Genomic DNA, 20,454 nt, shown 5'->3' with positions numbered 1-20,454 from the left:
GCGGCGCGATTCTCAAAAGTTGGGCAACTCGGCGCTCGACAGTCTCCGACTCACCGACTTGTTCCCCGTGCTCTCGATCGTACACACAGACGCTTGCGAACGCTCTCCGTGACGGCAACGCTCGTCCTGCCCGCAGCGCCACCTTGACGTCTCACTCAGCGCAAGAAAGGCTGTATCGACAATGAGTCGGAGCACTCGCTCGAAGCCAAAGCCACAGGCCTCTGAAGGCCAGCCGACAGCTCGTGTCGAGCCCCTCGTTCACTTGGGTCCCGAACGTGTCACGAATGCAAGTCATTCGACGCCCTTGTCTCACGTCCGTCTGGCTCACGGACTGCTGCTGGCTCTCCAGGTTGCCAGTGAAGATATGCCCAATGCGACCGCTGGCGTGGAGGATCAAGGGTGGAATGCGGAAGCTTTCAAGGCGCAGCTTGGCATCAGCATCCTCTCGCTCTCGCCGTCAGAGATCGAATTTGACATTATTGGCATCGACGCGGCGATTGCGAATGCTCTGCGACGCATCATGATTGCAGAGGCGAGTGGACACTGATTTGCGCTTTCTGGTCTATTCTCACGATGGGATCTTCTTTGCAGGTACCCACAGTCGCGATAGAGACCGTGTTCGTGTTCAATAATACGTCCATTGTACAAGACGAAGTACTCTCCCAACGACTCGGTCTCGTACCACTCAAGATCAATCCTCGTCAGATCGATTTCAAAACTCGTCAGTATTGTTCTCGGCCCCGTTCTGCTGCTACAACTGACATGGCGCGGAGCAGCGGATGAAGGGCCGACCGATCTCAATACCGTCGTCTTCTCCCTTCTTGCGAAATGCGAGCACAGACCGGGTCACGACCCAGATGAAAAGGACCCGGACGAGCTCTACATAGATTCCAATGGTGCTCAGTCCAGCTGCATACCCGCTTCAGCCGCTAATGCACGAGACAGTCTTTTCTGGCAAACTCGAATGGAAGCCACAGGGAGCCCAAGAGAGCATGTTCGATACAGACGCGACGCGACCTCGACCGGTGCAAGATGATATCCTCCTGGCCAAGCTCAGACCAGGTCAGACTATCTCTGTCGAGCTCCATTGCAACAAAGGCAATGGCAAGACGCATGCAAAATGGTCTCCCGTCGGTCAGTAGCACGCTTTTGCTGTGACTGCAGAAGCTGATAGTCCGGCTGCAGCAACGGCATCGTATAGACTCATGCCGCATATCAGAATACTCAAGCCCATCCCGGAACATCTGTGCGAGAAGTTCAAGAGCTGTTTCCAGCCGGGCGTCATTGGCATCAAGAGAGATCTAGACGGGACCAAATGCTGCAGCGTTGACGATCCTCGGAGGGATACAGTGAGCCGGGAAGTTCTTCGTCACCCCGAATTCGAAGGCTACGTCTCACTCGGCCGCGTACGAGACCATTTCATCTGTCCGTACAATTCCTCGCTCTTATGCCTTGCCAAAGCTGAAGCTCTGAGAGCAGATAATGTCGAATCGACGGGACAGTATGAGCCCGAGGATCTGCTGGAGGAAGCATGCGGTGTCATGCTGTCTAAGATCCAAGCCGTGCGCGCAAGTCTGCACGAGCTGTCCGATTCTGGCGCCAAGATGGATGTGAGCTAGCTGAGCCCATCGTCAAGCATTTTCGCATGTAGTGTATCAACGTGCATCCTGTTGTGCTTACAGAGAACTCAAGATGTGAAACTGTATGGACAAATCAACACGGCTCGTGAACTGTCTCGATCATGCTTACGTAGCGTCGAGTTGTTTCAGGTGAGGAAGCATGAGCATGAGCTTGCGCCTGTAGGTCGTACCGAGCGTCCGTTGGAATGGATTCCCTTCGAAATAGACCGTATCGAGCGCAGGATGAACCGACGCAGATAGAACTTCTTCGAGTGCTTGAAAGTCCGCAAGCTTGTTGTCATTAGCCTGTCAATCTGGTCGGTCAACATGCAGACTGGCTCAGCAAGAGACAAAGCTACCCATAGCTCTTCGAGATTAGTCAACAGCTTGACCGTGCCGATGTCAGTCAAACGGTTGCCTGCTACATCCAACGTCTTCAAGCTCGTATTCTTCTCCAGACCGGCCAGCGTTGTCAGGCCGTTGTGACTGATGTAGAGCTCTTCGAGACTCTGCAGCATCTCCAAGCCTTCTATGCGAGTCAGGCGGTTGCTCTACAAGACGACGCTGAATGAGCTCAGCCAGATCCCTCAACTCTGTCGAGTTACCTGTATGCTCAAGATTTTGAGATGGCTGAGCGTGCTTAGGTTCTCTAGCTTCGGTATCTTGTTCTTGCCCAGCCAGAGCTCGGTAAGCTGTGTGAGCTGATCTAGTCCTTCGAGTTTCTGTCGAACGACTTGATCAGCTCACGGTCTCCTCGGATGGGGCTGACATACTCGCAATCTGTTGCCGCCGAGCTCTAGGCTGGTAAGGGTCGGTTTGAGATCCTCTAGATGCTGTATCTTGCCGATCTTATTCTGGATGAAGTAGACCGTCGACAGCGCCTTGCAATCCTTGAACACTCCTTCCGGTATCTCTCTTATCAAATTGAACGATAGGTCAAGCGAGCTGACCCACACCTTGAGCGATAGACGTAGGACATCGAATGAAACCTTACGTGAGGTGAGTGAGGCCGTCCAAGCCTTCAAGTCGCGCGATGCGATTGTCGTACAAGTCCAGATCCTCGAGCTTTGGCAGAGCGGACAACGGCTGTGCTGGCTCGCCATCTTTGCTCACGAGAGAGGGTATGAGGTTCTGTCGCAGGCATAACCTCTGCGCAACGACATCAGTACGTACTTCTAGCGCGTTTAGTCAGGCTCACAGTCAGCGAGGCAAATCGTTTCAGCCGGAGCGAGCCGATGTTGCGCAATCGAGCGTGGGTGAGTTCGAGCTCCGGCGTATCTTCAGGCACATCAGAGAACGGATCTGTGTCGAGGATACGTGCCATGAGCTCTGAGGGCATAGGCTCGAATTCACTGTACATACCTGCGTCGTCTGTGTCTTGGATATCTGCCTCATGCTCTTCAGCTTCTTCGTCGTCCTCGTCATTGTCTTCATTGTTGGGACCGTTGCCGGCTTGGGCGTGCGAGCCATTCAGCGCGAAAGTGGTCGCAGAGGATGGGGAAGCCGGGGCGTCGTCTTCGTCCGTCACTCTGCCTTGCACGGAGACTGCGCCGATGCGAGTCACTGCTTGGTCAGACACCATAACGCCCACTTCAGCAGCTGGCGGTGTCGAACGAGGCGTCTAGAAAGCGAAATGAGAGGAATTCCTTAGCCTGGCTGGCGTAGTCTCGAAATCAGTTCGAAGCGCGAAGTCAACGTCAACGTGGCAAAGGCGACTGATGTGATTTCGCTCTGTACATATGCACTGACAACATCTACACTGATCTGGTATTTCTATATCTACGATGCGCCATGCTGTGCAAGCGTTCAGGGTGCACGTTTGGCTGTCGAGCCAGCCACATGACTGCTGCTAGCCGGTGAAGGTGTCGTGTCATTGCCAGACACGCCCATGTTCATAAAGTAGTCAGGCGAGTAAGCAGCGTAGGCGGGCGTTGCCATTGGACCCGGCCAGACCGCCATGAGATCCAACTCTCCAGGTGCAAAGTTTGCAGGTGGCCAGGATGATTGGTCGCCGCTTGGCTGCACTTGGTAAGGTGTCTCGCCTGAAAGCGGCATACCGTATGCGCCTGATCTTGACGCTAGCGGCGAGACAGCTGGATAAGACCCAGCGCGATAGCTCTGATAAGGCATCTGCACCGGGGGAGAATTGAGCGCTGCCATGCCCAAGAACTGGTTGAAATCGGCAGGGGCTAGTCCTCCTCCAAAGCCATCGGCATTCACTCCGTTGAAGATATCCGGAACTACAGCGAACGAAGGATCGCCGTTGAAGGCGTCGAGACTGAGTTGCTGCGTGTTAAATGGCAAGGGAGGCGCGACGACGTCAGTAGGCGAAGTCGCAAAATCTGGACGATCCCGCTTCTGCTGTGGCTCAAACCCGCTTGATCCAGCCTGCGCGCCTCTGAAGTCGGCAACGGAGGGTTGGCGGGTCCGTTTGAGAGTTTGATCGACGGAAGCGGCTTTCGCTGCTGTGAATCCGGCATCGCGCAACCTGACGAGTCCGAGATAGCAACGCTGCGCTATGGCGCTCCTGCAACAGTCCGTACCGTGGTAAGTTCCTAACTCTCTGAGCTGAGGATCCGCTGACCTTTCGCTAAGGTCGGAGAGCACGTCGAGACATTTCTGCACGTCCTGAACGGATGAGGACGAAAGGGTGCGCACGTTGGCATGACCGAGGTGATTGACGAGCAAGATGAGAGCGGCAGAGATGCTCGCGAGGGGTGCATTAAGCCAAAGCATGTCAAGCAGACCAGCACGCTTGACGCCTGCGAGCAGATGCGAGAGCGAACGTGCGGCATTGGTGCAGATTGCAAGCGAGGGAAATCCAAGCATGCTCTGCTGTTCCGGTGTGAGAAAGTCTCTGTGGACGAGAATTTGGACTTCGTAGTACGACATGAGACATTCTGCTGATTGCACGCCATACTGAGGGTGGGGATCCTCTGCGTTCCATTTGAGATGGGCAGGTAGCTGCTCGAGCCATTGATTGAGCGCCGAATCGAGCTCGGCTGCAGTGCGTTGCTCCCAAAGAGGCAGCTTGTCGCGTCTGACATCGTCACGCTTGATTGCGTATATCGTCCGCAGGGCCTTGCCGAGGATCTTTGCGAGTCTGACGTGACAGTTGAAGCCCATGATCAAGTTTGGCTTGGTCGAAGGCATGGCAGGTACTTCCTCTGCCGTGCGCGCCGTGTTCAGGTCAGCTAGCGTTTCGTCGTCTACCTCGAGTGGCAAGTCAAGATCGACATCCTCATCTTGGATCGCTAGCGGTCTGCCGAGACCGGCCGATAGCTTTCGATCGAGCGAGTAGAGCGTCCACCAAACTCTCTTTCTGAGTTGATCGCGCAACAAGCTCGTTCGCCATATCTGATTTCGCTGACGGTGACAGCCGAGATCCTGAGCGCGTCTTATGGCCATACCGAGCGCGAGCCAAGCCGAGATGGGCGTGCTGGCTCCCATGAGGTAGAGACAAGAGAGGCAGAGACTCTGGAGATCGTAAAGTGATGCAGCAGAGGAGACGGGTGTCTGGAGCCGCCAGGCCGCAAACCAGTACATGTAGCCTCGCGCCTCGCCAGAGGGCGGACCTTCTAGCTTCGATTTGAGGCCGGATCCGGTCTCGTCGAGCACACGGGGATCGTCAGAGAAGCGAGAAGCGATAGCTAGGACGGAGAAGAGCAGGCCTCTGAATGCAGGATGGGCGTCGTGCTTCTTCTTGTTGTAGTCCGACATGAAGGACGGCTTGTGCACGACGGGGTAAGTGGGAGCAATCTTGTCAAAGAAGAGAGCGATCAGTGTTTCGACGAGATCGTCATCGGGCAAGGGGTTGAGCTTGATGCCCGTGCGCGATTCTGCCTCCATTCGACGCTCATGGAAGCACTGGTTCTCGGCTTTGACGACAGATTTCGAGGTACCTGCGACAGGGGAAACAGATTGACGCTCATGGCGAACATAGCAGATGTCGTCCTTGTCTCTGATGCTACCCCAAGCGCGATCAGCCTGATAGGGTGCCGGTCCAACGGGTGATGAGGTATTCGACGAGCTCGCTAAGCCGTTCGTGCCGGAGCCAGAAACGCCATTGGTGCGAGTATATGACGTGATGGTATGGGCCAAAGTCAGGCCCGAACTGCGACCTATGTAGCGACCGGCCTCGAGACTCATCTGATCGATATCGTTCGCCAGTGATGCATCGAGTTCTTGGCCTATGAGCGTATTCGAAGCTTCATCGGGTCCAAAGGTGATGAAGCTTCGGCCGGTCGACGCGACTGAAAATTGTGTAGGCGCTTCCGTTCCTTGGACGTATTCTGGCGCTGAGAAGGGGGCGAGGATGATGCCCTCTGGACGGTCATCGTAGACGGTCGAGCTGTCGGTCGGAGAGGCGCTCGCATCTGGCGGTTGGAAAGAGCTGTCTGATTGATCGGCGGTCATGACGCCCTCTGTGCCGGGAGGTAGGGTGAGATTGAGCGAGGCGAGGAAGGTCTCCATGGTCTCGAGACGTCTCTCGAGCTGTTCGACGTAGCCTTTGGGTGGATTCCGCTTCTTTGCGTTCTCGTCAAACGTGCAATCACGTCGAGCCGTTCGACAGTTCGAGCAAGGATCGTCCAGCGAGCCTCCATCGCAGCGGATCTTCTTCTTCCGACATGTATCGCACGCACGTCCTCCTCGGGGCCGCTGGACACCATCGCCTGGATCGGGTGTGTACATCGTATCTGGCCAAGCTTACCGCCGGCTGTCTGTACAGAGCTGGCCAACTGGGGTCGTTGCTATTTGACGAGTGCCTAGCGACAAGGCTGTACAGCTGGATTGATCAGCAGCTCTATCACCAGGACCGGGGGCTTGTGGGGCCGTGACAGGATGATCTCTGCCTGCAGGAGGCCAGACAGGATGTCCACCTCCTCTGGACGCTGACGACCGTTTCGGACGTTTCGGCCGACTCTGACAAAATCGATAAAATTCAGACAAAACCTCGAGCTTTTGGCCTTCATTGCATCGCCAAACTCTCTCTCGAGTCGATTCGGCCAACCGTCGTCGAGATGCACTCGACAGCGATTGTGCAGTCGGGCATGCCCACGGGCAAGAGCTATCTGAGCTACTGGGGCGAGGCCAAGATGAAGCAGAAGGGCGTCATCCAATATGGTCATTTCCTCCTTTGCCCTCAAGGGTGGCCTCCTCAACTCTGGCTAAATTCCGCGCTTGGGTTGGCACAGGTATCTCACCCTATAGGCAGGCACCCATGAGAGGTGCAGTGACACATGCGCTCTTCTCCGGCGTAGGACGGATCAGGCGATACGCTTTCTGGCCGACCCTCGCAGGCATCGCAGGCACGCGCTTCACTCATTCAGGGCTGTCACGTAGTGCTGACCTGAGGTGCGACGCTGCGTGCAGTCTACAGCACCTTGTCATGGGCGACCGAAAAGAATCACTATCTCAAGTATGTCACCCTCGCGCGGCTAGGGCGGACGAGAGACTGACTCCTACGGGATTTGCAGCTCAAAGGAGGGACACAGGCATGGCGATCATGCGGGTTGAGCCAGGACGATTACAGCCTTTGCCTTGATGTCCTTTTATGCCATTGCATTCAGTCTGGCACGGACGCACAGCAGAGTCAACATCGCGATTGCGCCTCTGCTCCTTCGTGACGCTCCGCCCTGCGTCTCGAGCACAATATGAGATGAGGAAGCGATATCGAGGCTTCAGGAATGCGGGACAGAGTCAACGGATCTTCCAGAATGATACAACAATGAAGCGACCCCTAAGGCGCAAAATCTGAGTGAACAGGTGGATTTGCGTCGGTGAGGCCTGCACAAGCTCTTTCCAGGTCAGTGATCTGCTTCGGCACTAATTCTGTGGGGATGAGCGAGAGGAAAGGATGAGGGCTCAGGTGTTTCAGTGTTTTTGTTCGTCTTCAACGAGCGCTCTTGCGAGACGCTCTGCGGAAAGACTAATCGATTTGAGTTGTTCGTCATTGCCACGTCTGACGAATGAGAGGTGCTGCTTGCGTTGCGAGCCCGCAGAGATGGCTTACCTTGCTATGAAGTAGCCCCTTCGACGAGTCAGCAGAGCGCCGAACGAGCAAAATCTCGCGCGCGTCACTGTCGACGACACGATCGCCTGAGTAGCTGCCTATCGTTGGCTTTGATGGACGTGCTCAAGCGTCCCAGAGCGCCATCGAGCACGTCAGTCGAAGCAGGCGCGCCTTCGAGCAAACTCACAGCACTCGGCGCTATGCCCAGACGCATCATCTTTCGACCGACTCGCTCACAGGAACCCACTTGGTCATTGGCCCCGAGAGCCAAAGATCTACCCATTCGGAGCGATGATGCCTCGGGACAACGCATTCGGCTCAATACTAGCCAATGTCAGTCAAATCGTGAGCTCGACTACCTTGGCTGAAGCTGCTTTGACGTTCAGCCCGACCGGATAATGCGTTCTATCAGCGAGCGATTTCGAGGCTCGTTCAGGCTGCTCGTGCCATTCTCAATCGACAGGTGACAAGCGAATCGCTGCAATCCCTCTACCAGCTTTGTCGTGGGCTCGTCTCGACGGGTCCAGAGGCCTGCCAGACACTGTACGATCGATTGAGGATAGAGATCGAACGAGCAGCTGGCGACCTCCGCAAGGCTTCCATTGAAGACATCCAAGCCGCACAATCGCACGATGGTCCTTCCTGGCTCACTTCATTCGAATCACGATGGAAGGAATATCTCGGCACAATCGTGCGCTTGATCGGGGTTGACGCATTGCACGAGCTGACGCGACTACAGACACTGCTTCGAGACTTGTTTCTCTATCTCGACCGCGCCTACCTGGCTGATCAGCCAGGCTTGCTGTGGATGTGGTCAGCTTCACTCTCTAGCTTTTTGCGGGGCGCAGACTGAATCTGCCTTGCTAGGGAACTCGGACAAGAGACTTTCAATCGCCAAGTGCTCGAGCATCCGGATATCGTACAAGCACTGCAGCGCTCCCTCATCGATAACGTCAACGACGAGCGGTATGCATGCCTTGTGTTTTCCTGTATCCCAGATGATCTAAAGGTGTGATACAGCTCTGGCAAAGAGATCTCTCGCCGTCTCGTTGCCTCCGTCATCACACTGCTGCAGACTCACAGTCCAGATGCTCACCGTGCGACATTCGTGATGCCTTTTCTCGAAAGCAGTACCGCGTTCTATCGGGAGCAGGCTGCAGGTGCCATCGCCCAACTCTCGCCTGCTGCTTATCTTGCCAAGGCTGTTCTCATCCTGGATGCCGAACAAGATCGTGCAGACAATGTTGTCGGATCGGAGCTCAAGGCTCAGATGGTCGCCATTATCGAGGAAGTCGTTCTGCGCGACCATCTCGATGCTCTCATTGCTAACGGTGCGTCCTCTCTGCGCGATAACGAGCTCTCGCTGAAAGTGACCATAGGCCTGGCTACTCTGATCGAGGCCAATGACACTGTCAGCCTAGGCACACTTTACAGCATAGCTGTGCGTGTGCGAGGACTCGACACCCTCAGAGCTGCCTGGCTCGCCTACATCAAAGTGAGCAAAACCTTCTCTTTCGAACTTGTGCAGATGCTGACTCGACATCCAGTCCGCTGGCTTTGCGACCCTATCTGATCCCGAACAAGACGAAGGGATGATCACGCGCCTGCTCGGCTTCCGCACACGCATCAACGATATTGTCGCCGGCCCCTTTACCTCCGATCTTCGCTTCTCGCAAGCGGCAAGAGACGGCTTTGAGGAATTTGTCAATAAACGTCAGAACAAGCCTGCAGAGATGATTGCTAAATTCATCGATGCAAAGATGCGATCCGGCTCGAAAGCAGCCAGTGATGATTCGCTCGAGGAGCAGTTCGACCAAGTGCTCGATATCTTCCGATTCACGCAAGGCAAGGATATCTTCGAAGCCTTTTACAAGCGCGACTTTGCCAAGCGTTTGCTGCTCAATCGGAGTGCATCGTCTGACATCGAAAAGAGCCTCTTAGCGAAGCTCAAGAATCGTAAGCCCTCTGATGAGCTGAATCGTCTGCGTGAGCTCATGTCGGTCGTACAGATTGTGGTGCTGGCTTCACGGCAAGTTTGGAAACGATGGCTCGCGATATCGACATCTCATCAGATCTCATGAAGGCCTGGAAGATGCACGGCGAGCAACAAGGACGGTCGAAAGGCGACCTCGAACTATCCGTCAACGTACTCACTTCAGGCAATTGGCCCTCCTTCCTGGCTGCGCCTGTCAGAATTGACGGAAGGATGGCGCACTTGCTCGATATCTTCAAGCAGTTTTACGCCGGCAAACATGGTGGACGCACGCTGAGCTGGCAGCATTCCCTCGATCAGTGTACTCTCACGGCCACCTTCCCACAGTGTGGCAAGCGCGAGCTGCTCGTCAGTCTGTTCCAGGCTATCGTCCTGTTGCAGTTCAACGAGGTCGCAAGCGCAGCGAAGCTATCGTACGAGGAGCTCGTCTCGCGTACCGGACTAGAGAAGAAAGAAGCTGCACGGGTATTGCAATCACTGGCATGCGGCAAGTCTAGAGTACTGGTCAAGTTCCCAAAAGGCAAAGACGTCAATGCAGGCGATCAGTTCGCTTTCAACGAGGCTTTCAAGGACGACCACTACCGGATCAAGATCAACCAGATCCAGATGAAGGAGACTGCAGAGGAGAACCAGTCGACGACGACGCGGGTCTTCTTGGATCGACAATCGCATTTGCAACTCTGTATCGTACGCTTGATGAAATCTCGCAAGACGATCAAGCACGCAGAGCTCATCATGGATGTCGTCAACGAGCTCAAGGATCGCTTCAAGGTGGAAACGCAAGAGATCAAGAAGGCCATCGATTCTCTCATCGAGCGAGAGTACATGGAACGTGTCGAGGGAAGTCGGAACACGTATTCGTATGTTGCCTAGATCGATGCATGCCTTTCTCAGCCGAACAACCCGTCCGGTATCGCTTCTGTTCCGTACAAACCCCTATGCCAGCTCTTTGGCTCTTGCCATTCTGGCGTACCGAGCGGCAAGACCTCGAGTTCTGGATACTCGTGTCAGCGAATATTACATCCAATGCAAAGGGGACTCACTCTGAAGAACCACAGAGGTCATCTCGGCCATTGCGCAAGCGTCGCCACGATTGTCGCCTTCGGCAACATAGAGCAATATTGCGGCCGTCTCGACTGCTTTGAGCGCTTCTAGATACCTTCGTGTGAGCCCAGCCGAAGGGAGAAGGGGTATCGCTGCATCGCGAGACGGTATCCTCGCGCAGAGCGCTTGAAGTGTCAATGCTGCTGAGGACGATGTGAGGCTGAAGTAGCGGAACGGCGAGGCTCTGCAGAGGTCTGTGAGCTTGTTGCCGTTGCTCAGTGAGCTACTGACTGTGAGGCAAGCTCTGCGTCTCGCCGCGCGCCTGCACTCAGGCTGGACAGGATGACGACCCGTTTGAAGCGTGATGCCACAATCCAATCGCACAGCTCATACACAAAGTGCTCTTTCCTCGACTGCAATCTATGCTCAGCGCTTTTGCTACTGGTCATCCACGGCAGGCCGTACCTTGAGGACTGGCGAGCGCTGCTGGAGGGTAACGAGAGAGTGATCTGCCGTGGCATAGACTGTCATATCTGACCATCAGTCAGCTGTGCTTCCAGAGAGCGTCAAGCCTACCCTCGAGCGCTGTTGCCAAGCCTCGCCTGGGTGCAGCCGCAGTGGGCAGATAGTCGGCAGAGCCCAGGACAGGGACGAGATCTCTCGCAGAGAGCGTTCCTATCTTTTGGAGGGCATGCGAATGGATGAGTAGATCTGTCGCTAGCTGAGGCACATTGCCGATTGACACAGCTGGCAGGAGTAGTGTCGACTGATCGAACGAAGCCGGCGAGCCACGAAAGAATGGCATGGTCTGCTGCAGTGAGCTTGTCGTCATCCGCGCGTAAACTCAGCTCGTAAGCGCGTTTTATCATCGACATCGACCGTGACGGAGCCTCCCTCTTCCGCACCAGGTCGCTATCGCATGCAGCTCAGCAAGCTACTGCTCAGTGAGCAAGATGCGCAAGAGCACGGCTTCTTGGGCACGCGCAGCTGGGCAAAGACTGCCTGGACGCCAGCACAGCAAAACGCCAACAGCGGTCTTGTCGCGTCGTTGCCGAGTACAGAGCAGGCTGCCGAGGCGCGGGTAGGAGTAGTGCCGGCGAGTACGGCCTGTGTACAAGATGCGAGCCGCATGGACTCGATCGATCACGCGTCGACGGGCCTCGCTCAACGGTCGAGGCTCGAGCAGAGTGTCCAAATCGAGCCCGTCATCACTTTGACGAGCAAGACGGGTCGCAAGCGAGGTCTGACCGAGCTCGAACGGCTTCAGTATGATTACTTCGCCGTCAGAGAGGGGATCCAACTCAAGGACGCCTTCACGAACGTCTGCGATCGAGCAAAAGCGGCCTCGAGAGCGAGACAGGCGCCCTCCAGGGTGCCCGTCACGCTGACTGCACACCTCCCGCTTAAGCAGAAGGCACAGATGAAGTTAGTCGCAAGCGCGTCGGTGCCTGTACTTGATGCCGAGACGCTGGAGCAACTCACAATTCGCAAAAAGTCACCATCGCCGGTCGTCCACACAACAAGTCCAGTCGTGGTCACAGCAGTCGCAAAGCCTGTGTCGGCGAGCACGACGGCAAGCTCTATGGGATCGCTTAAGCCGCACAAGATATCAGCGAGCAGGAAAGCCAGCCATGGCATAGCAAAAGTGGCAAGTCGCAAGAAAGGCCGACGGAAGCCATTCAATAGCGCGAATGACCGCAATGATTATGATGATGATGATTCAGCGGTCGACACTGCCATCAGGGGAAGGAGCAAGCTGGCTGCATCTCTTCGGCGAAGCTGTAGCCCAACGAGCTCGATTGCTAGTTCTGCCATGTCGACAAATTCGTTCCGATCGGGCTTTTCCAGCAGACCTGCCCCTCGAAAGCGGGCTCGCGCGTTCTGGGGGCGACCGGGCTCAGACTTTGACGACGACGTGCTGACGACAACGACACCGGCAAGCAGAGCAAGAACCCCGCTGACATCTGCCCACCCCTCCGATGATGAAGCTGCAAGGCGTAGCGCGACGCCTGGCATACTCGTCAAACGACCCGTAGCTGCGCTCGAGGACTACTGCTCGATCGATGCCGACTTGTGGCACAGCAAGCGACTCGTCGATAGTCACTCCCATCTATATACCCAAAGTGAGCCAGCCTTGACCAAGCTTGAGCGTCGCTCATGCCACATGTCGGTCGCAGATCTGCAAGACCCACAGAATCCGAGGGCACCCGTTTTCAGCTGGTTCGGTGCCGAGCGGCCTGTCGTCAGACTAGAATACCCTGCACGAGGAGCAAGCGAAGAGTTTGTGCTCGTGCCACCTAAGCGTGACGGTGAGGAGTACTCACCGCTCGTCGATCTTGTCGAAGTTATCGAGTTGGTGCTCAAATACTACCTGACTCCCGACCAAGCTGTCGACGCCTTCTATATCGAGCCGGTGCGAATCGGTGATAGTGTCGAACTTGTGAGCAGATCAGAGACTCCTCCGCCTTTGTCAGATGCTCTCGAGACAGAGACGATCCTGCCTCGTCGCGAGAGTTTCGCAGAGAAGCTCCGCAATGCGGAAGAGCGACGTGATGGACCGGCTTTGCTCGGGCTCATCGGAGAGTACAATCGAGCGCTTGTGGAGCTCAAGCAGGACGGACATCTTCGCAAGCAGATCATGGGCATGCAAGGTGTAGAGTACGAGCTTTGCTGTAAGATCAGCGATCAGTGCTACGAGCGAAGAGTCGGGCCAGAATCACATACCCTACGGAGAGCGCTCGGCTTTTCGTCGTATACGTACGATCTCGACGCCTCAACTTCGAATCAAGCTGACATTCGGTCACAGCTATGGAGAACTTCATGCACCCGTTCTCCGTGACATCTTTGCTGTAACGGATTTGGGACCTGGTCAGGTCTTTGTCGATCTAGGTTCGGGTGTCGGCAATACGCTCATCCAGTCTGCCATCTCGTACGTTCAAGCGTTCACTGATATGCCTCGGCTCAAGTGACGCCGCCGAGCAGGACGGGCTGTGATGCATATGGCTTCGAATATGTGGAGAATACGGCCAGATTGGCAAAAGGCAATGTTGAGGAAGCACTTCGACGGATTCCCATGTGGGGTCTGCGGGCAGGCCAGATCAAGACCTACAAGGCCGACATTCGACAGAATGACCTGATAGAAGATCCCAGCATCGAAGGTGGCCAACTGCGCATCTCGGACATATTGCAGAGAGCCGATGTCATCGTACGTTCCTCTGATTTTCTGCCGGGCGGGGTCAGGCTCATTCGTCTGCAGCTTGTGAACAACTACATTTTCTCGGCAGAGCTCAACGACACGCTCAAGCTCCGCTTTTTGGAACTCAAGGATGGTGCTCAGATCGTCTCGCTCAAGCCGTTTGTCAGCGCAGACTTTGTCATCAGCGACCGCAACAACGGGAGCCCGGAAGCCATACTCAGATGGACGGGCGAATATGCCTACAACGCCGACAATGTCTCTTGGTAGGCTGTTCGAAAGCTCGGCACAGAGCTATGCTGATGCAGAAGCGTGCAGGGCGGGCAGCCAGGGTACTTTTACCGTTGCCAAAGTCGATCGAGGTCCAGTGCAAGCGTTTAATGCGCGACAACCCAAGCGCGCCTCTCGCAAGCCGGGCTTCTCGTCGCCGCTTGTCGCTGCAGGGTCACGTACGCCTGTGCCCAACAGCAGCAAGCTGAAGCCGAGTTCGACGGATCATGCAGAAGGCTTAGGGCAGAAGATGGTGGAACTGACAGATGATGATGCTGTACAACAGCTTGCTACATGACATGATGACATGCAGAGGACCCTTGTTGCTATCTGGGAATGCTGATGGCCGTCAGACGGCGGCCTCTTGCGGTTGCGGTTGAGCGGTCTGCGGCTTGGGTGAGATGGCTTGGGTATCGTGAGATTCTTTGCGATTGACTTCTTCGAGAAAGCGAGCATTGGCAGCATTGGCTTCATCGTTCATCTTGTCGAGCCATCGCTTGAGCAGAGCAGCGTTGTCTCTACTCAGGGCGTCATTGCGTTTCTCGAGCTGACTGTACTCGAGTTGCAATGTGGCGAGCTCATCTTGCAAGAACTGGATGTTCTTCTCGCGCTCCTTCGTGACGCCGCGGGCTTCTTCTGCCTTGCGCTTCAGTCGATCTCCGTCGGCCTTGAGCGTCCTCACTCTCTCTTCTGCCTCTTTGCCTGTATCCTCTTTCTCGCGCAAGTTCTCGGTGAGGGTGAGCAGTCGCTGAGCGTTCTGGGACTGTATCTTGTACAGTGACGACAGTTCCTCGCGCAAGGTGGCGATCTGATTCTCGAGCGAGGCAGTGTAAGCCTTTGAGATGGCGCCCTCTTCATGGGATTGCCCGCCACTGCTGGCATTGCTCGACATGGATGTCGTCCTTTGTCCCACGATGGGCACCGCGTGAGAGACGACGGTAGGACCGAGATTGGCAGACCGGAGCAGACTGGCATGTCTGTCCTTGCAGGCGAGTGCTTGCTGGATCCATCTCTGGTCTGATTTGCGGCGTCTTGGTCAGCGCACGCGTGGAGGAGGAGGAGGGGCTGCATGCTGGCCAGGGCAACGACTCACTGTGCTCGATCAACTTTGCAAGCGCCTTCTCACCCCTGTCTCGCTCCTTCAGGCTCGACAGGACCTCGTCTTGCCAACCCATCGCCATTGAGCCAGTGGGTCGAGCACCGAAGAACAAATCCCGCAGCGGAAAGAACAAAATACCGAGGTGGCGTCTGGAGAGACGTCCGAAAGCTGTGATAGCGACGCCTCGACGGCTATGTCGTACCGGTTCACGAGCCCGGCAGAGGCAGCAGAGCTCCTCAAGAGCGACACAAAGACAGCGATCATCGATGTGCGCGATTCAGATTACATCGGCGGTCACATCACTGGATGTATCCATTCACCCTCGGGTTCCTTTGAGAGTGACGTGGACAAACTGGTGAAGAAGCTCAAGGACGTGCCTGTCGTCATCGTGCATTGTGCATTGTCACAACAGAGAGGACCGAGCTGTGCGCGTCGGTATGCTGCTGCTCGTGAGGCTACAGATAGCAAGAGCGATCAGGACATCCTCGTCCTTCGCGGCGGCTTCACTGCCTTTCAAGCCCAGTACAAGGTAGATCGGCCCCGCTTGAGTCAATCGATGATGAGCTGGCACTGATGCTCTTGTGACGACAGGATGACCCTGCGCTCGTCGAAGGCTGGTCCAAGGAGATCTGGCAGTCGACCTATTGAGTTTCGGCAGATCATCGCAGACCATAGTCGACTCTGTCGGCAGTCTCGCCCTGGCCATCAACTTGGGCCGCACTCTCGCCCGCAACCACAGGCGTCTCAGTCTTGCCTACGCCAGCGCCAGAAGTCGTTGTCGCAGCCCATTCTGCTCAAACAAAGGCATCAGCATGGAGCGGAGCTCGAAAGCGAAAGGGGTGACGCACTCTTGCCCTTTGATGCATGCTTGAATGCCTCTCGAGCAGCTTGTATCCGCTGGCCTTCTGCCTTTCTAGATCGATTGCAAGTTTCCCAGGATGTCAGGCTGGCAAAGCCAAAGGTGGCCACTGCCCAATTTGTCGATGACCACACTCCTTCACCGTTTTGTTTGCTCAGCGTCAGTCAAACGCCAAGGCTACCTGAGGGCGAGTGGAGAACAAACGTTGCGAGCCTAAGAACCGGATGGCACCTACTGCCGTGCCGCCGCCAATGCCGATCAAGAGTGCATTGCGGGCGCAAGGATGTTGCAGCAGTCGAGTGAGATCCTCCCTCGGTCTGATCGATCTCAGTGCGATCATGAATTGGTTCGTGCTGCTCCTGTCCTGCCCTGGCAAGGCGGGTGCAGACATTCTTGACCACTCTCTCTGACAAAATTTATATTTTGAAGTCGATCTCGTCTCGACGTCGGCCGACCTGACTGCGAGCGACAGACGACAGACGACAGGGCAGACATGAAGCGAGTCACGAGGATAGCTCAGCTCGCAGCAAGGAGCACACAGCGACCTCTGATCAGGCCAAGTCTAGCGTACCAGCAACACGCTCAGACCAGACCGACATGGCAGCAAGATCTCCTGACGTCAAGACGATGTCAATCGACTTCGACCGCTTCGGAACAGCAGGATCCTTCCGTCAGCGCCAAGCCAGACGATGCAAAGGCTCAGCGAGCGAGCGACGCTGCACAAGCTTCACCTGAGGCGTTGGCGTCTGTAGAAAAGGACAAAGAGATCGCACGACTCAAGGTAGGCTTGTCCCCTTGATCGAGCTCCTGTTTGCGCGCGCGCAGAGCTCATGCGATGGCCGCACGTAGGACTCCCTCTTGCGCTCACTGGCAGACTATGAGAACTTGCAAAAGATCACGACACGAGAAAAGGCAGCGGCGAGAGACTTTGCCGTCCAGAAGCTCGCCACCGATCTCGTCGCCAATACTTACGACATCCTCTCCCTCGCTCTCAAGTCTGTGCCCGAAGCCAAGCGGACAGACAAGGCCAACTCGGCAGAGCTCGTGGATCTCTACACGGGCGTCTCGCTCACCCAGACAGAACTCGAAAAGGCACTCAGGAGGGTCGGCGTCGAGCAATTTGATCCGACAGGCGAGAAATTCGACCCCAACTTTCACGAGGCGATGTATCAGGCTCCCGTGCCTGGCAAGCAGCCGGGCACAGTACTAGAGTGTCAGAGAAAGGGCTGGACCATCAAAGGTCGTCTGCTGAGACCCGCTCAAGTCGGCGTTGTGCTCGATAGCGAACAATAGAGCGCCAGCAGATAATGCATTACCACTCGCAGCTTCATGTGCAGCTCGGCTAGCTTCTCAGCTCGCCACAGAAGCAGGTGGAGACCGGAACTGACTCGCGTCTGACCTGCCTCTTGTGCTGCCCCTGGCGCCGTGTCCGTGGCCAGAAGGCCTGCCACGTCGGGCGGGACTGACCGGCGGCGCTTGTCGATTGATGATTTGCTGAGGTCCGCCGTTCGTGTGACCTCTGCCTCGAGGCGCACCTCCGCGTGCAGGGTGACCTCCCCTGCCGTTGGGGTGTGACAACGCAGCTGGAGGTGGCACGGAGTTGTATGCTTGTGCTGCTGGCTGGCGTGCAATACCCAGAGCTGCTTCGAGTGGATTCTGTACTGGCAAGTAAGCCTGGCTGGACTCTTGTCGTGCTGCAGCCTGGTAGTTGCCAGAGAAGTCGCCTCGACCCCTGCCACCACGTACTGACGTGCCTCGTGTCATGACGGATACCGATGCGCCTCTGTAGCTGCGTGTATCAGCGTGGTTTACCAGACTCTACCAGTAATGATCTCACCTTGCTGCTCCACGCTGCGCAGGCGTGTAGAAATTGTCGCGAGCACTTCGCTGAGCAGTCGTGGGTGCGCGGGCAGGTTGAGCAGGCTGCGTTGGCCTTGTCGAGACAGCAAACTGTTGCTGCGTCAAGTTGAGGACGGTCGTGGGCTCTACAGAAAGTCCTCTGTATTCTGAGCACCGTCCATTGAGCGTATGGCCACCCATGAAGGGTACGTCGACGACAATATCGATCAATTTGACTTGGACGCCGACGACAGTGCCCTTTGCTGCGAGAGGGACGTGACCGATATCACTCACAAAGATGATGCGATCGCCGGTCGTAAACGTCTGCTTCTGCAGGCGTGTGCCAGTATGAGAAGGTCGGAGCAAGCTGCTGCGCGGCAGTCCACGGAAGACTTTACGCTTGAACTCGGTTTGGCTGCGCAGATTCTGCAGCTCGTCCGCTTTCGCTTCGAGTATTTGCACTTGCGCCTGTCAGCCTGCATCGTTAGCGCCCTCAAAAACGCTCAACACGTCAAGAAACTGACCTTTTCCAATTGATCGGCATTCAAAGGAACGCGCTCAAAGTCCTGCGTATGCTCAGTGGTCCAGGCTTTGATCTCCTTTGCCTTGGCTTCGAGCATTTGCGCAGGATAGATATCGCTCAAGCTCTGTATATCGTGCTTGTTGCCATCGAGCGCTTGCACGATCTCCGGAAATTTGGCCTTATATGAGGTCAAGAGTTTGAGTGCACGGCTGCTGTACTCCCATCCAAAATCATTTCGGCGCGTATAGCCCAGAACTTTCTGCGCTTTTGCTTCGAACTTCAGATTGAGACCAGCATTGATTTTCTGCTCTTTGTATGCGAGCAGTAGCGATGATGTTAACTTTGACAGCGTTAAAGCAGACATCTTGAGCCGACGAGATACCGCCGGGGAAGGCAGGTAATTGGCCTGTGGCAGAGACTGGTAAAGACTGCGGAAGATCTCGCGCTCCTTCGCATCCAGCGCGCAAGTGAACGTCTGGATTGCAGCCGTATTGCCCTCGTGGCCGACGACCTTGGCAGGGGCGCCGTACTCGCCAACGCCAAGGAAAAAGATATTCGTGTTTTCGGGGAAGTCGACGTTTATCGGCGCCGCGGCTTGTTCTAGATATCGCGCATCGACAGAAGAGACGTCCTGTACGATCGTCTGCAGGGCCTGCTCGTTCTCGTTGACCTCCCATTCCTTGATGAGTGCGCCATCGTCGAGTCGCTTCAGACCCTTGAGAAGCTTGACATGAACGAGCGTCTCGACGCCCCCGATGATGACACCAAAACGCTTAGAGTACGTCTCTTCGATGCGATCAGCTGCCTTGCGCCAGCCTCGGATGAGTTCAGGCCGATGAGGAATACTATCGATTCTGCCAGGCGCGACGGGCGATGCCTCATAGCGGAATAAGTCATTCGAGATGGCGACGACGAGTGCTTCGCGTAGATAAGGCCAGCCGACGTATATGCGCTGTCCAATGAGCTGTTGCGCAATCTCTTCCGGCTTGCCATCTTCTATCGCATCATCTAGCGTGACGACGATAGATTCATTCTTTGAGTCGAATTGGAATACGTTGACGGAGTGATAGCCTAGTTGCGCGGTGAATTGCACCGTATGTAAAGATGGAAAGCCAGCCACGGCGTCTTTGCCAATCAGAGCGCCTTCGCAAAGACCCTTGACAAAGTCAAGGTGCTCCACTGTCGGCAGGTGGTACGGCAGCATCTTTGTCTGACAATTCTGTAAATCGGGGAAAAAACCCGGCAACGAGCTCGGGTAGGTAGCAAAGTGTGCAGCATCGTAAGTGAAGATGTAGCTATCGCCCCAGGTGTTCCTTTGCTGCTCGTCTGGCGTCAAGCGCGCACTCCGACCTTCCATCGCGTGCAACAGCCTCGCTTGGTCGATAAAGGGAATCTTGACCACTGCTTCCCAATCTTGCTTCTTGCCATTCAAGTCTAGCTTGAAATCACGGGGGTAGAAGTCCTTGATGGGCGATTCCGGGCTGGTGAGCAAGTCTCTGTAAGCTTCCGGCAGAATGGTTGCGCTGAGATCGGGCAAGACGCCCATGAGCTGCTCGAATGGCTTGAAAGGTCGGCCGAGATCAAAGACAAACTCCATGTGATCTACGTTCTGTAGATCTGTAAGAATGTCACGTCAGCGCCCGTGAGCTGACAGTTGCACAGGTTGCTTGCCTGAAATCTTCGGGGCATAGTGATAGTCATAGAACCAGCCCCAAGAGGCTACGCCGTCGTAATAGTAATGCAGGACCCATTGTAGCCCTTCGATATATCGGAATGCAAGCTGATGTAAAGCTGGCTTGTCTGTGAATTCAAATTCCAATTTGTCCTGTGGCACAAATGTCAGCGCTATCCTATGACATCGACAGTACGCAACAGACTCTGTAGTAGTCGGTCTTCCACGCAGACATTTTCTGCTCAAGTTTCTGAGCGTAAGAGTCCTCAAAGTCTGCTTCGTTGAAGTCGGGCAACGTCTGTGCTTTGTCGTACTTGGCAAGGATGCGTG

At 55.6% G+C, this 20,454-nt stretch overlaps 11 protein-coding genes across 11 annotated transcripts; 6 read left to right on the top strand and 5 right to left on the bottom strand.

Moving 5' to 3' along the window:
* Window positions 1-2: 2 nt before the first annotated feature.
* Window positions 3-1,918, top strand: L969DRAFT_534728 (uncharacterized protein). The gene is made up of 7 exons (XM_014711527.1): window positions 3-532; window positions 592-721; window positions 777-896; window positions 946-1,134; window positions 1,186-1,425; window positions 1,480-1,702; window positions 1,770-1,918. The coding sequence occupies exons 1-6, from the start codon at window positions 182-184 to the stop codon at window positions 1,617-1,619; spliced, it is 1,170 nt and encodes a 389-aa protein (XP_014567013.1). The 5' UTR covers window positions 3-181; the 3' UTR covers window positions 1,620-1,702; window positions 1,770-1,918.
* L969DRAFT_76596 (uncharacterized protein) lies at window positions 1,355-6,543 on the bottom strand. The gene is made up of 10 exons (XM_014711526.1): window positions 4,204-6,543; window positions 3,437-4,146; window positions 2,982-3,218; window positions 2,818-2,921; window positions 2,614-2,768; window positions 2,393-2,564; window positions 2,225-2,341; window positions 1,979-2,170; window positions 1,750-1,925; window positions 1,355-1,700 (listed from the first exon to the last, which is right to left on the bottom strand). The coding sequence occupies exons 1-10, from the start codon at window positions 6,309-6,311 to the stop codon at window positions 1,688-1,690; spliced, it is 3,984 nt and encodes a 1,327-aa protein (XP_014567012.1). The 5' UTR covers window positions 6,312-6,543; the 3' UTR covers window positions 1,355-1,687.
* A 97-nt stretch (window positions 6,544-6,640) lies between these two features.
* Window positions 6,641-7,246, top strand: L969DRAFT_51318 (uncharacterized protein; the record flags this gene model as incomplete). Its single annotated transcript, XM_014711525.1, has 3 exons — window positions 6,641-6,743; window positions 6,815-7,038; window positions 7,097-7,246. 3 exons carry the CDS (start codon window positions 6,641-6,643, stop codon window positions 7,244-7,246), a joined length of 477 nt encoding a protein of 158 aa, XP_014567011.1.
* Window positions 7,247-7,687: 441 nt separating this feature from the next.
* L969DRAFT_24916 (uncharacterized protein) lies at window positions 7,688-10,662 on the top strand. Its single transcript, XM_014711299.1, has 8 exons — window positions 7,688-7,965; window positions 8,019-8,323; window positions 8,372-8,445; window positions 8,500-8,598; window positions 8,653-8,963; window positions 9,012-9,127; window positions 9,180-9,588; window positions 9,642-10,662. The coding sequence occupies exons 1-8, from the start codon at window positions 7,746-7,748 to the stop codon at window positions 10,496-10,498; spliced, it is 2,391 nt and encodes a 796-aa protein (XP_014566785.1). The 5' UTR covers window positions 7,688-7,745; the 3' UTR covers window positions 10,499-10,662.
* On the bottom strand, window positions 10,516-11,501 carry L969DRAFT_95519 (uncharacterized protein; the record flags this gene model as incomplete). The annotated part of the gene is made up of 5 exons (XM_014711524.1): window positions 10,516-10,619; window positions 10,669-10,913; window positions 10,961-11,082; window positions 11,135-11,193; window positions 11,246-11,501. 5 exons carry the CDS (start codon window positions 11,499-11,501, stop codon window positions 10,516-10,518), a joined length of 786 nt encoding a protein of 261 aa, XP_014567010.1.
* Window positions 11,398-14,542, top strand: L969DRAFT_534654 (uncharacterized protein). Its single transcript, XM_014711523.1, has 5 exons — window positions 11,398-12,792; window positions 12,847-13,426; window positions 13,476-13,598; window positions 13,652-14,128; window positions 14,181-14,542. The coding sequence occupies exons 1-5, from the start codon at window positions 11,589-11,591 to the stop codon at window positions 14,428-14,430; spliced, it is 2,634 nt and encodes an 877-aa protein (XP_014567009.1). The 5' UTR covers window positions 11,398-11,588; the 3' UTR covers window positions 14,431-14,542.
* L969DRAFT_51222 (uncharacterized protein) lies at window positions 14,482-15,307 on the bottom strand (the record flags this gene model as incomplete). Its single annotated transcript, XM_014711522.1, has 2 exons — window positions 14,482-15,149; window positions 15,226-15,307. The coding sequence occupies 2 exons, from the start codon at window positions 15,305-15,307 to the stop codon at window positions 14,482-14,484; spliced, it is 750 nt and encodes a 249-aa protein (XP_014567008.1).
* Window positions 15,308-15,424: 117 nt separating this feature from the next.
* L969DRAFT_95516 (uncharacterized protein) lies at window positions 15,425-15,879 on the top strand (the record flags this gene model as incomplete). The annotated part of the gene is made up of 2 exons (XM_014711521.1): window positions 15,425-15,760; window positions 15,823-15,879. The coding sequence occupies 2 exons, from the start codon at window positions 15,425-15,427 to the stop codon at window positions 15,877-15,879; spliced, it is 393 nt and encodes a 130-aa protein (XP_014567007.1).
* On the bottom strand, window positions 15,459-16,536 carry L969DRAFT_64108 (uncharacterized protein). Its single transcript, XM_014711520.1, has 3 exons — window positions 16,295-16,536; window positions 16,080-16,226; window positions 15,459-16,021 (listed from the first exon to the last, which is right to left on the bottom strand). Exons 1-3 carry the CDS (start codon window positions 16,479-16,481, stop codon window positions 15,891-15,893), a joined length of 465 nt encoding a protein of 154 aa, XP_014567006.1. The 5' UTR covers window positions 16,482-16,536; the 3' UTR covers window positions 15,459-15,890.
* L969DRAFT_24912 (uncharacterized protein) lies at window positions 16,514-17,383 on the top strand (the record flags this gene model as incomplete). Its single annotated transcript, XM_014711298.1, has 2 exons — window positions 16,514-16,871; window positions 16,940-17,383. Exons 1-2 carry the CDS (start codon window positions 16,584-16,586, stop codon window positions 17,381-17,383), a joined length of 732 nt encoding a protein of 243 aa, XP_014566784.1. The 5' UTR covers window positions 16,514-16,583.
* On the bottom strand, window positions 17,367-18,281 carry L969DRAFT_534816 (uncharacterized protein). Its single transcript, XM_014711519.1, has 2 exons — window positions 17,928-18,281; window positions 17,367-17,871 (listed from the first exon to the last, which is right to left on the bottom strand). Exons 1-2 carry the CDS (start codon window positions 18,128-18,130, stop codon window positions 17,433-17,435), a joined length of 642 nt encoding a protein of 213 aa, XP_014567005.1. The 5' UTR covers window positions 18,131-18,281; the 3' UTR covers window positions 17,367-17,432.
* Window positions 18,282-20,454: the final 2,173 nt, after the last annotated feature.

Source organism: Mixia osmundae (assembly GCF_000708205.1).
Source record: "Mixia osmundae IAM 14324 unplaced genomic scaffold scaffold_7, whole genome shotgun sequence".
In the NCBI taxonomy this organism is placed as follows: Eukaryota; Fungi; Basidiomycota; class Mixiomycetes; order Mixiales; family Mixiaceae; genus Mixia; species Mixia osmundae.
This window is presented reverse-complemented; position numbering and strand designations above follow the sequence as displayed.

What these genes read in the sequence shown, in the direction of transcription:
- L969DRAFT_534728 (XM_014711527.1), top strand. Translation starts at nt 182, where the DNA reads ATGAGTCGGAGCACTCGCTCGAAGCCAAAGCCACAGGCCTCTGAAGGC. An exon ending in GACGCATCATGATTGCAGAG is followed by an intron (nt 533 to 591) that starts GCGAGTGGACAC and finishes TCTTCTTTGCAG; the next exon opens with GTACCCACAGTCGCGATAGA. An exon ending in TGCAAAATGGTCTCCCGTCG is followed by an intron (nt 1,135 to 1,185) that starts GTCAGTAGCACG and finishes GTCCGGCTGCAG; the next exon opens with CAACGGCATCGTATAGACTC.
- L969DRAFT_76596 (XM_014711526.1), bottom strand. Translation starts at nt 6,311, where the DNA reads ATGTACACACCCGATCCAGGCGATGGTGTCCAGCGGCCCCGAGGAGGA. An exon ending in GGCTGGCTCGACAGCCAAAC is followed by an intron (nt 3,219 to 3,436) that starts GTGCACCCTGAA and finishes CGACACCGCCAG; the next exon opens with CTGCTGAAGTGGGCGTTATG. An exon ending in CCAAGACACAGACGACGCAG is followed by an intron (nt 2,922 to 2,981) that starts GTATGTACAGTG and finishes TCCTCGACACAG; the next exon opens with ATCCGTTCTCTGATGTGCCT.
- L969DRAFT_24916 (XM_014711299.1), top strand. Translation starts at nt 7,746, where the DNA reads ATGGACGTGCTCAAGCGTCCCAGAGCGCCATCGAGCACGTCAGTCGAA. An exon ending in TCGGCTCAATACTAGCCAAT is followed by an intron (nt 7,966 to 8,018) that starts GTCAGTCAAATC and finishes TTTGACGTTCAG; the next exon opens with CCCGACCGGATAATGCGTTC. An exon ending in CCTGGCTCGCCTACATCAAA is followed by an intron (nt 9,128 to 9,179) that starts GTGAGCAAAACC and finishes CTCGACATCCAG; the next exon opens with TCCGCTGGCTTTGCGACCCT.
- L969DRAFT_534654 (XM_014711523.1), top strand. Translation starts at nt 11,589, where the DNA reads ATGCAGCTCAGCAAGCTACTGCTCAGTGAGCAAGATGCGCAAGAGCAC. An exon ending in CTCGGCTTTTCGTCGTATAC is followed by an intron (nt 13,427 to 13,475) that starts GTACGATCTCGA and finishes ATTCGGTCACAG; the next exon opens with CTATGGAGAACTTCATGCAC. An exon ending in CTCATCCAGTCTGCCATCTC is followed by an intron (nt 13,599 to 13,651) that starts GTACGTTCAAGC and finishes GCCGCCGAGCAG; the next exon opens with GACGGGCTGTGATGCATATG.
- L969DRAFT_64108 (XM_014711520.1), bottom strand. Translation starts at nt 16,481, where the DNA reads ATGTCTGCACCCGCCTTGCCAGGGCAGGACAGGAGCAGCACGAACCAA. An exon ending in CCGGTTCTTAGGCTCGCAAC is followed by an intron (nt 16,227 to 16,294) that starts GTTTGTTCTCCA and finishes AAAACGGTGAAG; the next exon opens with GAGTGTGGTCATCGACAAAT. An exon ending in GCATGCATCAAAGGGCAAGA is followed by an intron (nt 16,022 to 16,079) that starts GTGCGTCACCCC and finishes TTGTTTGAGCAG; the next exon opens with AATGGGCTGCGACAACGACT.
- L969DRAFT_534816 (XM_014711519.1), bottom strand. Translation starts at nt 18,130, where the DNA reads ATGGGTGGCCATACGCTCAATGGACGGTGCTCAGAATACAGAGGACTT. An exon ending in GCGCAGCGTGGAGCAGCAAG is followed by an intron (nt 17,872 to 17,927) that starts GTGAGATCATTA and finishes GCAGCTACAGAG; the next exon opens with GCGCATCGGTATCCGTCATG.